Source organism: Lacerta agilis, chromosome 2 (assembly GCF_009819535.1).
Source record: "Lacerta agilis isolate rLacAgi1 chromosome 2, rLacAgi1.pri, whole genome shotgun sequence".
NCBI lineage: Eukaryota > Metazoa > Chordata > Lepidosauria > Squamata > Lacertidae > Lacerta > Lacerta agilis.
Window position 1 is genome coordinate 29,638,232 of NC_046313.1, and position 17,403 is coordinate 29,655,634.

General features: G+C 40.6%; 1 protein-coding gene across 16 annotated transcripts in view; it reads right to left on the reverse strand.

The window, feature by feature from the left end:
• Positions 1-17,403, reverse strand: part of CACNA1G (calcium voltage-gated channel subunit alpha1 G) — a 323,466-nt gene that overhangs the window by 76,260 nt on the left and 229,803 nt on the right. For 12 of the 16 annotated variants that reach the window (XM_033139207.1, XM_033139210.1, XM_033139196.1 and 9 more), the window contains exons 10-17: positions 17,224-17,375; positions 15,725-15,910; positions 15,052-15,166; positions 14,249-14,404; positions 10,529-10,597; positions 5,098-5,188; positions 4,192-4,376; positions 3,535-3,981 (exon numbers count right to left, since the gene is read on the reverse strand). In XM_033139207.1, coding sequence (XP_032995098.1) covers positions 3,535-3,981; positions 4,192-4,376; positions 5,098-5,188; positions 10,529-10,597; positions 14,249-14,404; positions 15,052-15,166; positions 15,725-15,910; positions 17,224-17,375 — 1,401 coding nt within the window. The remainder of the gene's footprint in view (positions 1-3,534; positions 3,982-4,191; positions 4,377-5,097; positions 5,189-10,528; positions 10,598-14,248; positions 14,405-15,051; positions 15,167-15,724; positions 15,911-17,223; positions 17,376-17,403) is intronic. The other 4 variants (XM_033139211.1, XM_033139202.1, XM_033139201.1 and 1 more) reach the window with 1 other exon arrangement.

Genomic DNA, 17,403 nt, shown 5'->3' on the forward strand with positions numbered 1-17,403 from the left:
ACACACCTGGTCGGTATGAATATAGATGTGGAAGAAAAGAACACTGTAACAAACACATTTGATAGTAAATATTATGAAGGGAATCTGTAATGTACAAATGCAAGCAGAGTCCCTGTGGATGCAGATGTGAATATATGTCTATCCAAGGACTACATTCCCTTTGATATCAACTGGTGTTTTACTTAGGAATGACAGTCGGGGTTTTGGAAAGGCGGCTCAGTGATTCCATTAAGTAAGAGTACTGATAACCCCCTGATTGGGGCTGTCCAATATTCTTAATGTATACTTAAGGCCAATGACATATAGGTTTCTGAAAAATGGAAAAAAAATGTATAAAAAGGAGGGAACAAGGAAAAGCTTACAGAAAAAAGTGGCCACCTTTGTTTAACTATCCAAGGTTAAGAACAAGTCCCAGAGCTTTGCAAAACCAACTGTTCAAAGACTTATGAAATTGATTTTTTTAAAGCAACAATTTTCTGCAACCTTGAATGCAAGAACTTAATACCAGAATAACCACAGGTTTTAATGGGTCACAGAAGTAAAGCTGGAGGTGGGATCCCAATGAACATGTAATGTCTGCTGAGAGTAAGGGTATAATGGGATGGGTCCAAGTTTCTAAGTTTACAAAGATGCAAAGAAAAACCTTCATATGGGCAAGTAACACAAGTTTTTTGTTTCACTCCAGTTGAGATTTTCCTTGCAATGCAAATAATAGCTTCAGAGAAGTCATTTAAGCTAGTTTCAGCTGCCAATGGTCCTGAAACTGCTCAAGCTTCCCCTCAGCTCCTTTTTACATAACACAAAATGTGCATGTTGAATGCATTTGCACAGTTAAAATCATAATCGAAAATTCTTTCTAGTAGCACCTTAGAGACCAACTGAGTTTGTTCCTGGTATGAGCTTTCGTGTGCATGCACACTTCTTCAGATACACTGAAACAGAAGTCACCAGATCCTTAAATATAGTGGGGGAGTGGGGAGGGGTATTACTCAGAAGGGTGGTGGGAATGGGTGATAGGCTGATAAGTGTGGAAAACCTGTAGACGACTCTAAACGGCTGCAATTAGTCTTGCAGGGAAAGGCCTTTCCCTGCAAGACTAATTGCAGCCGTTTAGAGTCATGGTTTGTTATTTACTTACTGATTCTGATTTACTTGGAGCAAACAAACCACAATCCCTGGTTTGGACTCAACACTTAGCTTAGGATCATGGTTTCTTTCTCCTGTACGCTAGCAAGGAGGAGCAAAGCAGGCAATATTGCTGAGTTCATGGTAAACCATTTACTATGGTTTACTGCAACATGCAGATGAGGCCCAATGCAATTTTTACCAGCTTCCTTCTTATTCAGTGGTTAAACCAAAGTAAACACACAGAGAAGCCGTCCTGACTATCCCACAGCTGCCATATATTTGATGGTCTGCTACTCAAACCAAGACTTTAAGCACAGTGACACCAGCATTTTGGAATACTGTATATTCCCTATTGAAATTAGACAGGCACCTACAATTCTCACATCTTCTGTCAAGCATTTTTAGAGAAATGATTTTATTCATTGTTGGTCACTTGACAATGTACTTTGTAATTTTATGGTGTTATAGTGGATTTTTATTTTTTTGTTCGTTTGTTTAATTTGGTACACACCATGATACATGCTAATCTCACATCTGGTATCATGCAAACCGAGATCCATCCTACAATAGCTAGACTTGTTCGTAGGTTTGTGGACACCCTGTGACCGAATCGATTTTGCTTCAAATTATTGGTTCATGCATGGCAGCTCTGCTTTTTGCATGTGTTCATTCCTGTTATAATTTCACCTTGCAAGATTGTCCCCCTCACTCATTCGCTGGTCCTATGTATGGGTGGATTATCTATTTACCTCCCTACTCACATGCACATACAACAAACTCATCTATTTCCACATCCTTAAGGATGCTTACAAAAAGCTCATGTCACAATCAATTTATTAGTCTTAAAGGGGCTACAAAACTTGTTATTTTTACAGCTATGTACCAACGCATCTACTTCTCTAGAATTTATTTCTGATAGTTGCAGATGTTCATGTCATGTTTTTCACCTGTACTGCAGAGAAGAGATGGTCCCAAGAGTCCTTGTATGCCCCTCCAGGAGCCAAGGCTATACAAGGAACGATGTCTGCAGGTTTTGATTTGATTAGTCACATTCTGCATCTTCTGGGTGCCCAGAGGCCTTGTTCCTTCCTAATGGATGCTCTGTGCAATCTCTCTAACTGCACTTGATGGAGTTGAAGGAGATGCCTGTCAGCTTGCAGTTTACTTCTTTGGAATCAGCTGTATGTATGTGTTGTTCTGTGTGCTCAGGAGCTGCACCTGAATTTACATAAGTCTGGCTGTATGCCCCTGTTCTAACTGTGGGTATTCATTGGCAAGCAGAGATACGGAGATAACTTAGCCTCATCAGTCTATCCAGCTCCAAACTGCAGCTGATTTTTCTCCTGTTTTACCCCCACCCATTCCTTTTAACTAACGTTTTCTAAATGGCCTCCATGGCCTAGGAAAGAGCAACATTCATTAGAGTACTGCCTCTTTATAATTTGAGGCTAATAGGACAATTTCTCTCCTTCCTTAGGAATCTCTAAAGGGAATATATAGAAGCAGAAATCATCCACTTGAAACTGAGCACAGGATATAGCTCTGTCTTTGAAAAAAGGGAAATTTCTCTCACTCTCTGTTGTTTTTTCTCTCCTAACAATGCACACTGAATAGCTGAAGATAATCCACTTGCGAATGTTAGACTTACCACAGTCTGGGCTGGCTACCCATGAAGACCCACAGTAAATTCTGAATGACTTCTGGAAATTCTGAAGGAGTCTAGCAAGGGAACGGAAGGGCATGCATGGCAAAAGGACAAGATTTAGCTTCCCTCCCTCCCTCTGTGATTTCATGCTTCGCAATATGCAGACATTGGGCTTGTGCTGGATAAAAACCACATCATGTCAAACTCACACAGCAACCTGGTATGCCACAGCATTTTCTCTCACACCACCACCTCCAATCCAGCCTCTAACTTGGAGTGGAGGTGGATTTCTATAGGTTACTTCAGGGGCTTCCTACAGGGATTGAGGGTAGGGGGAGCCACTGGTGCCAACAGGAGCTCCCCCCCATAAGGTAATTTCCTTATGGGGGGATTTTTAAGGGGACTACATTGGATACAGTGTTAAATAAACCTCCCCTCACTGCATGCTGCAGTCCCAATGAAAATTATGCCTTTCACAGATAGCATTGTGTGCTACTCACTTAACATAATGTGTAATCAGGGCCTCAGATCATGCGCACATCTTACATTGGACTGCTATGGCTTCTCTTGATTAAATGCTTTCAGTTCCAGTGACTGAATGAGACATGGCCCCAAATGGATTTATTACTTGACAAACATGGATTCTAGTGATGTTTTGTGCTCATTAAAAAACAAGCCAACAATTAAAGAAAAAGCAGAATTTCCCCCTCTCTTCTAAACCCTTTGAAGCAAAGGGTCTAGGCACGCTGGCTCTCACTTACCAAGTTGCCTTCATCATCCATATCATCACATTCAGGAAGTGGATCTTCCAAATGAAGCTGCTGTATCAGAACTCTGGAGGTTGTTTTACCATTGCAGTCTTGGTGCTCTGATGCGGAGGTGTGGCTACTGTGTATGCTGCTGGTCCGGTATAGAGAAGGCACCTGAAGGGTATCCTGGAAGTCAAAAGAGCCTTTGGTTTCCAGTGACTCAATGCGGTGAGGTATAGTGCCATTAATGCTCCCAGTCCGACTGGACTGCTCTTCATCAGAGCTTTCCCCTTCCTCTGAACTCTGCTTGCCATCCCCGGACAAAAGTGACTTGCGCTCTCCACTTTGGTTGCGACGTTTTAAGCTGGGAGCCCGCCCAATGCTGTTCCAGCTTGACCTGCGGCTGTTCCAGCTACCTCCAGCACTCCAAGGACTGTGTGGGGAACTCCGGGCGCTCACCTGGGGCAAAGCAGCAAAGAACAGGTAAGAAAACCAAGCCAGATGCTAAACAATAACCACCTGGGGCCTGCACTCAATTAGCAAGGCCTCAAGCCATCAAACGGATGGCATCAGCTCAACATCGCAGTAGGTGCTCTGGTATGTCACACCCTTGGAAACAACCGCTAAGACAAGAAACAAACAGCATGACATAAAAGACAACTCACATACCGGAGATTTGAGATCGTATGTATTAGGATCCATGGAGATGCTACTAGCTCTTCGGGAATCATAGCCTTGAGCCGCTTCCCCATAGATGGCACTTTTCGGCATGGGCATTGGTGTAGCGGCGGTGTGGATGATGAGTGGAGGTGTTAAGCTCTTCTTTAGCTCTGGGTGGTCACAAAGAGCCATCACTGAGAAAAAACAAAGGACGTTTAGGTCATACCCTAAGGGTGGAGGCACGTGAATCCATGTGTCAAGGTCTTGAGGCCAACTTGATGCCATGTGCTTCTGATCTAAAGGGGTTTCTCCTCATCTCTTCCACCCTGGTATAATATGAGTTTCACGTTTTTCTGTTTATACACTTCTTGTACTCTACTCTCTTTCATTTACCTCTGATCACTTTTCCTAAATACACATGAATTACAAGTAGCAGTGCTCTGCTTCTTCCATTCCCATTGAGATACCAACAAGGCCAGTCTCCTTTTTCTGGTGGATAGTCTTTAACGGCACCCTTAAAGGTAAGCAGCTTGGGCAGGGGGAAGGAGCAACATACGTACAGAAGCCTTCTCCAACCTGATGTCATGATGAGGTTGGACTGCAATACCCATCGGTCCCAGCTGATATATAGCAGTATCAAGTCTTCTTCCCTACACCCCCCCACCATGAGAAGGGAAAGAGACTGGCCCATTAAGCTAATGGTCTGTAAGTCATGTATGAATTTTTTAAGGCCACCAAACAGGATTGTCCTTCCTGAATTCTTTTGATTACAATCATTCAATTATGTTCTCTTGAATCAAAATCACTTTAGTTCAAAATGAGACTATTCTGGAGTTAGAAGTTCAAGAAAAACAACACCCGCTATTCATACTAAAATGAAAAACAGTTCTACTTGAAGGAGCAGCAGCTACTTACAGGCTGGATTTGAAAAGTTCTTAAGCCCACAGTCTTCTTCCAGACTACGGGGGAAAAGCTCCGCTTCAGAATCAGATTTAGTAGCATCACCCTAGATCAAAACAAAGTGCCTTAGCAAGCAGGATGAAAAAGCGAAAGTTAACTCAGGATTCCCCTTCTGAATAAAAGGGTCCTTTCACCCAACAAGATATCCACTGTTCCACTGAAATTGTTACCACAATGGGACATCACCTTCAACAAAATGATGCATGCATATATTGATAGCACATCAATTCACTATGCAGTAATCCTTCAGGAAGGGCAGAGAGGCTACATTTTATTCAAAAGCAGCTGAAGACCTGAATGGGGCAGGAACAAACTGTTTAACCTCCATCAGTTGGAATCTCAGACCGAAACACAGCTAAATGCTCTATTGGCCAAGTAAAACTAGACTCTCTTAACTTACTTCCCTGGCTATTCAGACAAATTCCTCATACACCTACATTCACAGGAAGTCAAAATGGTTCTTGCTTAAATTGATTTTTTAATAATATGTTTGCAAATTGCATTGAGACATATACATGGAAGGTGATTCACTAATTATTACCATTATTGATAATATATAAAATAATCAAGATTTTAACCAGGAACCTGAAAATGTATCTTGGTGATTACAGTGGGTAAGGGAATATGGGTGACGATACTGGAAAATGGGAATATGTACACAGAAAGTCCAACTAAGTGGGCAGCCTCTAATCTGATTACTGCATGCAGCTTTTTCAAAAATAGTTAACAATACAAAAATCTGCAGTGAAAACCTTTTTTTTGGGGGGGGGGAGGACACTTTCTATTGTTAGCTATCCTTTGGGAGGAAGGGTAGAATACAAGTTCAATAATAAAGATAGACTTTTACAAAATTTACAGGTGAAACTTGAAAAAATTAGAATATCGTGGAAAGGTTCATTTCTTTCAGTAATTCAACTTAAAAGTTGAAACTAATATATGAGATAGACTCATGACATGCAAAGCGAGATATGTCAAGCCTTTATTTGTTATAATTGTGATGATTATGGCATACAGCTGATGAGAACCCCAAATTAACAATCTCAACTTTGGGGTTTTCATCAGCTGTACGCCATAATCATCACAATTATAACAAATAGAGGCTTCACATATCTCGCTTTGCATGTCATGAGTCTATCTCATATATTAAACTCCAGTAGCTCATGAAAACAATTGCTTACATAAATGAACTTTTCCGCAATATTCTAATTTTCCGAGTTTCACCTGTAGACTGGTACAATCAGTTGATTAGTAGTGTGAATTCATTTATTTGAATGGCTTGAAGTAAATATATATATCCTATCTGGTTGCCAATGAAGAGCAGTGACATGGTTCTACATGACTGAAATGGTAAGATCTGGATCACTTGGTTATAGGCAACGGGGTTTTACCACATGGGCAAGTCCTGCCTAACAAATTAGAAGCTTGAAGCTGACAAAAAGCTTGTCCCTATTAGAGGCTGGCCTAGAGGTTCTTCCAATTCCATGTTAAATATTTCACTTGCTCATTAGCCTTTGCCATTTGCTTCACTGATAAGTTTCTAAGATCAGGGCCCTCAATACCTTCCCCTTCAGTCCTCTGATCCAATTCACTGGCACATGTGCTGGTAGATGGGAGAGTGTTATAACCCAAAAATATCAGCCAGGAACAGCATATACAATAATTATTCCAGTCTGATTTCCTGAAGAAATCATAATTCCGGAGAAGAGTAGTCTCCAGTGAGTTTGATGTGATCAGTGGAAGACGTTGAGGCAGCGATAACAGAGAAGCCAAGCAAATTTTTACTTTCCTAATTTTCTAGCTAAAGTAAGGCAACTACCACAGCAAAGTACAACAAAGTCTACATTGCTGTTCTAAAAAGCCTTGGCTCGCCCTGATGACATTTGGTGCTTGGGCGAAACATGAAAAGCAGAATGGGCAGTAGTTGGGAGGATAATGTTAAATGACTAGCTTTTGAAAACAATTTTTGCCTGATTAAAGAGTACAGGACACATCATCAACATAAATGACCTTTATTTTCTCTAATTAAGTGCCTGTGACTGTTTATGTAGATGAGCACATAATGTATTTCTTCTCCAATCAAGCTTTGAACTTTTTCCTCAAAGATGCTTCTTCATCAAAATAGAGAGTACACATAAACACAAAATCCTGCATCTTCACCAGGTCTGTATGTAGGGCATTAGGTCTACTTAGAAATATTCAGTCTCCCCCTATTATGGTAGGTGAGGATTGTTAAGGAATGTATTCCGTTAAAAGGGACTTAAACCAATTAGATTTTTTTTGTGACACAGAATCAACCTGACTTCTCTTCTTGGAAAGTTTCCCAACAGTATACTAAAGATGAACTGATTTATTTAAGACTATAATTAAAACAGGATTAGAAGCAGTAATCTATTAATCTCCACAATTAATGGACCAATTCATTAGATATGATTTAACCATGCTTTCACAGATAACAAGAGGCATAGCAATAAGCAAGGACAGGGTGGCGTTTCTTACTTGATCAAATGCTTATTACTTTAAGTCAGGGCACGGTGGTGAATCTCAAACCTTTCAGATTTTGTTGGGCTTTAATTCACATCAGCCCTAGCTAGCATGGCCAATAGTCAGCGATGGTGGGAGTTTTACCTTTTTATTTTTATTTTACCTGGTAGCCTTCTAGTAACTTCCAGAGGGCTACAGGTTCTCCACCCCCAGTTTAAATGCAAAAGTATCACAAACCTTCAACTGATCTCTTAACACCAGAATTTGGTCCAGCATAAGGTATCATCTTTATCAATTTTGTTATCTCTTGAGATTTAAAGTATGGAGTCTTAACTGAAGCTGCCCCCTGTTGAGATGATGCCCAGAATTAATAGCATTGCTGTAAAATAGCTGCATTGCTCCTTTCAATCAGCCAATGCATTAAATATGTTTCCTCAACAATAAATTATTATGCTATTTAGTGGAGATAAATGGCTCACTTAATTATCCCGAAAAGGTCAGCTGTGTTTATATGCTTCAAAATGAATATAATATGATACAGGAGTATGATGGGCTAGGTTGAAACCTGGTAAACTCCTGAAATAACTCCATGGGTGGGTTTTTTTCAGTTTGGCAGTCCATTTTTCTGCAATTCCAATTTCTCACTAATGCTTCAAGCAAAAATGAGAGAAATTCCTGTTCAGATATGTGCCTTGCTGCTTCAAAAAAATACAGTGGTACCCCGGCTTACGCACACCCCGTGTTGCGGACGTTCGAGTTGCGAACGCCCACAACCTGGAAGTGTTTCCAGAGCACGCGCAACCCCCGGATGCACAGAAGCGTTCTGCGCACTTCGTGCATGTGCAGAAGCGCTCAAATCGTGCTTCTTCCATGTTTTTTGTTTTTTCCGTGCGTACGTAACCCGGGGTACCACTGTAAAGTGTTTTGGATGAGGAAATATGCTAAAGCACGATATGACATTGCCTAAAATATCACATTGCAAGCAACTATGTTAGCACAAATGTCTAGCACCCTCCCTGCTGTTCCCCACTGCTATATACATAGCTGTCAACCTTCCCTGCTGTTTCCCAATGCTATAATAAGGGAATTTCCCGCAAAAAAGGGAAAGGTTGACAGCTATGGTCTAGAGCCAAACCACTATGTATGTGGAAAAGTATGAATAAAAGAGAGGTTAATCGATTAACTACTTGGTGGTTTTTAGAGTGAAGCTGGATTAAGATCCTCAGATTAAAATTTGTTATATTTTTTCATGATTTAGTTTGAGTTCCTAAAAATATAAATAAAGAACGGGGGGGGGGGGATACTTTTATCCTCCAGCCCTGCAGCACCAAACCCCATGTTTTCTTTGAAATAAAGCATCCCTGCCAAATAATACACCAGCACCTTTGTCAGTACACTAAGCACTAAGTTTAGCCGCAGAGAAGCATCACCCACCAGGGTTCCAATAAAAATTACCTGTTTTTGCACTCCCAGTTTGCCTTTCTGGGTGAAAAAGGCATCGTATGAGTGAATGCAGAGTTTGAATCTTTTTTTTTTCTAGAAGCACAAGTACTCTGAGATGGCCTACAGGGTATTAGAGATATACAATATGTAGGGAAGGCAGTATCTGGCTATAAAAGAAGAGGCTTTTCATCTAAATAAAAGCTGCTGTTTCCAATGCGGAATGGAAATGGAGAAAAAATGGGAAAGGATAGACACATGGCAGGAATAGGCTGTGGGAAAGGGAAGCACAATTTATGAAGTGCTTGATTTCATAGAATTAAATGCAGCCTTGTAGACTTTTAGTATGTCAACATTTGACATAGCTTTTGTGTCATCATTCTGGGGTTTTTTTAAATATAAAGAAAACATTGTTAGGATGCAGAACATTGTTAGGATTTAGGTCCATCAGCACATCATAGAGTAGGAGTATTAAAACTTATTCTGACCTTTCCTACATACCCTTGACTGGGGGATTTCGCTCAGAGGTTATTGCCAAAGTTATCTGCCGTTTTGTTTTTTGTTTTAAAGACACCAGCATTTATTGCAGCTGCCTCGATTTTAGCACTGACTTTTCCAGAACAGAGTTGTCTCACACACGAGTATCCACAAAACGTGCTTGATTTTAAGTCTCTTCTGTCTTTGAGGGGTTTCTCTAATCTCTCTCTCTCTCTCTCTCTTTCTTTTAACAAGAACTGGGTGTGGTGTGCAAAGCAGTTAACATCCTGTTTGTAAACCCTGTGCAAGATCAAGAATATGTTGAAAACAATATGGATCACATTATCTTAGAATTCACTTTAATCCAATGGGCAATCTCTTAGTGATTTGAATTGCCTCTGGGCCTAAGCTAGTACACCCCTGGTAGTAAGTAGATAAAACAATTTTATATTGAGAAATTAGATATAACAATTTGTATCTCTCCATGAACGTGAAACAAATCTACATGCATAAGGGCAAGTGCATTAGCGTAGTAAATGCAAGCAAATCCCAGTGATCCCGACTGAAATCAAAACCTGGATCCATGGAGTCAAAGGCAGCATGTCGCGCAAGCCTATCTAGGGCTTGGAGAGCACTGGCCAAGGCATGAAACTGAACTTCCATATGCAAATATTATTTAAAATGGCATCTACCTTTTAGGGAGAAACCAGAAGCTTGTGAAGAAAAATCTCAGTAGGAGGGAAGGAAGGAATCCAGAACAGGTTCTCAATTATTAAGGGGACTCTGTTAATTCCCTCAAAGAATGAAGAGACTTTAAATCAAGGCTAACTTGACAACAACAACAAGTCCAAAACCAAACAGCTACCATGATGAGAACAGCGGCAATGATGTGATTGTTCACCACAGAGGGAGAGAATGAGAGAAAAAGAGAGAGAGAGAGACAACTATCAGACGAAGTTTGGGGTGTTCATGCCAAGGTCTTACATACCACTGACGAGTCGACAGGCAGCTGAATACAGCTTAACTGCCTACTCGCTGCTTCCCGTTTGGTGATTTCCTGAAGTAAAAATGAGGAAGGAGGGTGAGGAAAGGGGCAGGGAAGGAAGGGAAGGCGGGTTTACAGGTTTTACAAATTTCAACATCAAAATTGAGAGTGTGGATCAAAAGGGGGAAAGATATCGGTATAAAAAGGATGGAAACAAAAAGGGGAAAGTGAGAGAAAAGGGAAGGCACCCATTGGGGTCAATTTCGTTTCAAGGAGAAGCAGTGGAACAGGTCACACTACACTTGAGTTGTCTGATGCCTTCATAGCTGCTCTGTACAAAGGATAGTTCAAGCTGTTGAACATCCTTCATGGGGGAAAAAATCAGCCTTACCTTCAAATTAAGAGTTCCAAAGAATTCTTCTTTCATTTATTGCTTTTTTGGATATGTTAACAAGTTTTTTTAGCACAGTATTAACAGTAATGCATTTTTATATCTGTTTCATAAGGTCAAGTGTGTTTCTCAAGCAGAAGCTCCCAATGCCACATAGTAAACCACCTTTAAGGTTTTGATATAGAAAGGGGTACCGGTATGTGTCTGCTGTCCAAGGGGTGGGGGTGGGGATATGTTGGACATAATCAGTCTGACTTTGTTGCACAAACAGGCAAGGTTTTCATGCAAGTTTCAATTTGTTAGCTAAGGATTTAATTTTCTCTTGCCTGCCATAGTTGGTGACAGTACGGTTAATTTCCAGGGTGATGATATCAGTAAGTTAGAACTAATTGAAAGGATGACTGGTCAAAAATTTAAACCTAAGCAGAATAGTAAAACATACATATATTAGCTGCTCAATCTAAACTCTTATCAAACTCACTTGCAGAATGGAAAGCACAAGGATAAGCCAGAAAATGCTAAAGTGTGGGTTGTTTTTTTTAAAGGACAATTTTGTGATAGAAGTGTGTTTTAAGTATAAGGCATGGCCAACCCATTCCAAAAGTGCCACCAAGAGATGTGTAAAGTAGCTCATAATTTCCCTCTTCCTTTCTCAGGCTCTGTTCCCACACATAGTTTAGGCACAGTATGACTACTATTATGAATCTTAATTATTTACACACAGCTACCATTCCTTTGCTCATAGGTTGTTTTGTGGTAGGGTACAAGTTCAAGGAATAACTGACACAAAAGAGGAATATGAGATGAGCCAGCCACTAAGGATTGCCTGAGACAAGCACAGAAACTGTAGGTAACATGAAAAGATTACCAGTGGAATAATTGCTTCATAGATAATATTATCATGAAGTCCCTCAGGAGAGAAGCTTTATCTCCGACAGAAAGCTCTCTCACCAGAAGCCCATGCCCCCCCCCCACCAGATATATCCCCCAGGGTACAGACCTGACAGCTCAGTGAGTAATTTTTGCATTACTAGCTCTGTCAAACAGAGTCGCACTCCTCTTATTGCACAAATTTCAACTGCTGCAAGTTCAGACACAAAATTATTTAAATAAATAAATAAATAGCCCACTTGCATGCTGCAGGGAACGTGTTATGTGTGCATCTTGCATGAGGCACCAGCTAGGCTTATGTTTTAAAGGTGTGTGTGTGTGTGTGTGTGTGTGTGTGTGTGTGTGTGTTTTAGAGCAGCCCCGTTCCTTTGTATGTTTGCCTGCTGCTTAGCAACGAAAGGGTCCTGCACAGTCAGGCACTAAAATTAACAAAGTGTTTCCAGAGTTGAAGAAAGGCACTTGAGGATCACAAAAATAAAACCAACCACAACATTGAGAGAAGTTTTCAGAGAGAAATCTCAAGTAAGTGGATGGGTCGGGGGACTTAAAGGAGCAAAAATTATTTGAGGGTTTCTTTTTTTAAAAAAAGGTTCACGCGAAAAGACAGCAGTAAACCTTGCTACTTTATTTGAAAGAGAATTACTTGTATGCAAAGCACGTTGTAAGGAAGGAAAAGCCCGAATGAAACTCAAAGGCTGTTTGATTTGTTTTTAAATAGAACGAAAATTAAGAAAGAAGGACAGATCCTAAATCTGTGTAAACTGTGTAGGAACTCATAGTTTTGCTGACTCACTTCAGGGGACATCCCGACCGCAAAGAAATAGCAAACCTGTTTGTGTTCTATACTTGTCCTTTCATGGGCATAGCCAGTATGTTTGTTGGGGGTGGGGAGAACCTCAGATTTGTTTTGATTTTGACTGATTTAGGGGGGCAGCTGCCCCCGGGCTACACTCATGTGTCCTTTAGACATAAGGGTACCACCAGGGCTTTTTTTTCCAGCTGTAATTCACCAGAACTCAGTTTTGGCACCTCTCAGGTGGGTGCCATTGCCATTATAAGAGAACAATGGAAGTGTTCATGGTGAGTTCTGGCATCGCTTTCTCTAGAAAATTGTACTGGGCACCATATTAATTTCAGGCCATTCATATTAAACCAATACCAAACCAAACCAAACCAATAACTAGCAGCAAGATACATTCTAGGCAGGTAGACTTGCTAGGACCAACACACTCAAGAGTAAAGAATCCTGTAACCATTTGGGCAAGAGCCAGGAGGTGGCTGTGCATTTACTGCCTGAAGTGTGATATATCTCCCACTCCTTGAGAAAGAAAGGATTGGTGCAATGACCCCTTCCTAGGTTATCGAAGATGAAAAAAATACTATTACATGGAGACATGGGCATGATACCAAGCAGAAATGACATAAATGAAATAAAAGCACTTCGGAAAGATGTGATTAAAACCAAATAAACAGCTACTCCAGCTGCATTGCCCTAAGAGGCCCCCATAAATCTTTTCCTTAAACTGCACTTGAAAGAAAGAAATAAAAAGCACAGCAGCGTTTCTAAATGGGTTTTTATAGTGTGAATGAATATGATGGCAAAAAGGTGACAGACCTCCATGGTTGTTATTCTCCTGTCACATCTATATTATCAACAACACTTTAATTTAGAACCCATGCTACCACTAGACGCTGCTGAACAAAGCCCAAGATCAAAGGCATGCTTGGGAAGTCATGCAGAATAATGTTGCCTTTCAACCTTCACTATGACAGTTTACTGCTCTGAGACTAAATTTTTGTCCACCATCCCCAGCTGCAGGGAGAACTGCTTGGGGGCTAGTTTTAAGAGGACTCAGCTACGTTATAAACCAGCCTGCCAGTAAAACATGGAGGCCAAACTCTGTTCAAAGATTTGCTTTCCAGCTGCCTGCAGATGGTGACATTGAGGAAGTTTAGTTAGCAAAAGATCCGGCTTCTAGCAAATCGGTCCATAGAGATCGGGGGTAGGTCGGAACTGAAAAAATATATGCCAATGTGTTGCACTTAAGGAGGAAGAAAGACATTCACTAAGGAACAACAGCAGGAAAGGCACCAACATCATTCCTCTTCCAACTTTGTCCATGCTTTTATGGGGTTGCTTTTAATTTGGCTCCTAAATGCAACAAAGCCTGGTTCAAAGGCACTGGCATTGCATTCATTCCATCCAGTAGTTATTGCACGAATTCTGCATCTATAATAATGCTGGCTATTTTCAGTTTAGCCTTTGATAGAAGTTAAAGAGTTTGGTTTATACTGAAGTATTTGTTAAGGAAGGCAAAGTTAGTGCTACATGTTCCCTTGTGTTCTGTTTGCCAGATCTACTCATAAGATAATGGGGGGTTCTAAATCCTCCGTAATACATAATAGTAAGCATGAGATAAATAAGTTATTCAAGGCGTTACCTCTGTTTGAAAACCTTCCACCAAGATGGCAACCAACAAGTTAAAGAGAACGTAGTTTCCGAATGTCATGAGGGCAATGAAGTAGAGGGCAGCCCAGGAAGAGGTAGAAGCCATGCCGTTGTACAGGACTTTATTCCAGTCTTCCTGAGTCAGTATCTGGATTGGGGGAGAAAGGCGAGGGCACGTTAAGGGAGACAGAAGCACAGATCATTTGCACTCTCTTAAAGTTAGTTTGTCCTGCTCAGTTGAAGTGAACAAGCATATTTTTTCTTTGAATAAATAATTATTTCAATTCTTTGCCATTTTAAAGCTTGCCGTTCACATCAGCATTTCAGACAACAAAAACATAAATTCTGCAAAGACACTGGTTTCTAAAAACTGCATCTGGAAAACCAAAACTTAAGTAGGTTCTGTATTTTATGAGCAGGCATTCCCCACTCCTACTCCCAAAATGCTTATAGGGCTCCAGGGCTTTCTTTCCAGCTGGAACTCAGTGGGTGCCATTGCCATTTTAGCCTCTCAGGTGGGCACCATTGACATTATAAGAGAATGAGGGAGACATTCATGGTGAGTTCCAGCACCTCTTTTTCAAGAAAAAAAAATTGCACATGCTCTCTCTTAGCATTCAGTATGACATTTTGGAGAATCTCAAGCTGTTATCTCTTCAGGAGATAGGTGCTTGCTTATTCTTTCTGTAAACCAATTTGAATTATTTTTTTAAAACCTCTTTGAGATTTGATTACCATCAACCAATATATAAACCCTGTGAAATAAATAACTGTTAGGCATAATGGTTGCATTACCTGGAAAACAGTAACGATGGCCCAGAGCAAGGAATCAAAGTTCTTCCTGTCGGGAAGAGTGTCTCCATCTCTCTCCGATGCAAATTTACAGCCAAAGAGATGCATCCCAAGAATACTGAACGAAAGGGGGAAATGAGCATATTAAAGAAGAAGAACAAGATGGTATTGGAAGAGAGACTCTTCCATCTTAGCAAATAATGTTTGGAGTGAAGTTCCTTACTCCTGCACCCTGCCACTCATGGAAGGACAAAGAAAAAGGGAATTCAGCTTTTAGCAAGCTACTTTCTCTCAGCACTGAGAGTGACTAGCAGCTGAAGGCTCATATATGATAAGGCTTCATTTGTTGGAACGAAAAAGTTTGAAGACTCTCCTATGAAGACTGTTGCACTCTTGAGGGTTCACAAGCTTACAAACCAATGTGTTGCTCAGCCCCGGGGAGTTTCAGGTTAAAGCCATCACAAGTAGAAGCATACTACACCACTCAGGTGGGGGAAAGAAATAACTACCATTTTCAAAATATGCAGAGTTGTAGCACTGTACATTAAATCACTTTCCATCTTAGCAACTTGAACTGTTTTGCCATGGCAAATAAATTTATATTGGCCGATTCCACCTCAAAGCACAGACACAACAGGCTTCAAAAGGGAATGAAGGGGATCGTTTAAGTACCCACCTGAAGATAAATATGAAAAGCATCAGCAACATGCAGAATGTGGCGACATTGTCCATTGTTTTCATGAGCACCACCAGCTGGCGCTGGAGAGCAGGCATGAAACGGACCAGTTTCAGGACTCTCATAAGGCGAAAGGTCCGTAGAACAGACAAGCCTCCACCCTGCTGTCCCACTATCTCCCAGACACTAAGAAGATAAAAGAATAATGTTAAGTGGGTTCTTGTGAGGAAGCAGTACATCCATGCATAGAGTGCATATAGCAAAAGTGGGGAAGGCCTATAGTCCAAACTAGCTAGTAGAGCTCAGTGGCAATGCAGGTGTGAAACAGGGATGCTCACAGGATGCTCCATACTACATGAGACAAGAACTTCAGATAATAGGGACCTACAAGTATCTTCTGCAGAAATATGGAGGCCCAGGGGTAAATGGAGAAACATACATTTTACTGATTTTTTTTTTAAAGGCTCAGTATTAACACACACTGAATATGTTGTTATATACTAGGAAGGGGGGGGGACCTCATATTTTCCTATTGCAAAGTTATCTGTGAAATTTAATTACATCACAAGAATTGTGCTGTTCTGAGCTTTCTCTCTTGAAAAATCAATTTCTTCTGTTTCTGTATTATATTCTTCTGTATGTATATTGTTTCCAAGTGCAAACAATCTCATTTTGTTTACTATAGCACTGATGCGCGTTTTGAGACTGGGTACATATGCAGTTATGATTTGGGGAAAATATTTAATAAATATATCAAATGCTCCTAATTTGGTATGTTAACAGCTAATAAAGTTATATATACAACTCATTTCATTTTTTAAAATTGTTAATGTTTAAGGTGGACAAAGGTACCAAGTACTGCATGTATTTCAGCTCTCTCCGCCCCCCAAGACTTTAGGATTTCTGAAAATTTTAAATGCCAGAACTTGCATTTGAATTAAAAAGAATTATGCCAGCATACACTCCTAACATATTTTGCATGTGCCTGAAAACCAAACAAGCAGCCAGATAGGTATAAGCCCACTTTGAGGATACTTTACTTAATGGATGAGTGGTAAATGTTGAATTATCTCTTCAACTGGAATGTTCTGCAGATAGAAATATCTTTTTTTTTGTCATGCACTTTAAAAAGATAGTATGCGCTAAAGAAAACAGGTGCATTCTTGGCTGCCATTCCCAGTGTGTGGCTGCCACAAGAAGGAAGATAGCATTTAAGTAGATGCCGTTCAGTAGTTCCCCTATGCAGGAAATTCCCCTGAAGAAGTTATCAAAACGGTGCTGTTGCACATAATCACGAGAGACGGGAGATAGCGCTGGTTTTTAGGAAGTTTTCACAGCAGTTCTGGAGCACATATTTTAACAGAGAGAGCAAAAGAACCGAGACACCCATAAACATTTCAGACGTTCCTTACTATTTTCATGCAGCTTTATTTTAAACAGCCCAGTTGGGAGAAATCACTTTACACGCTCACATAAAATGACAACTCCAGGCCAGTTACCTGATCACTACGATGATCCCATCAAATATATTGTATGGATTTTTGATGTAGCCAAAAGGGCCGTACACAAGCAGTTTCAGAAGCATTTCTAGGGCAAAGAGACTAGTGAAGACAATATTGCTGATTTCCAGTGCATTGGTGAGTTCTTCAGGCTGCAGAAATGAAGAAAAAGGAGAAACA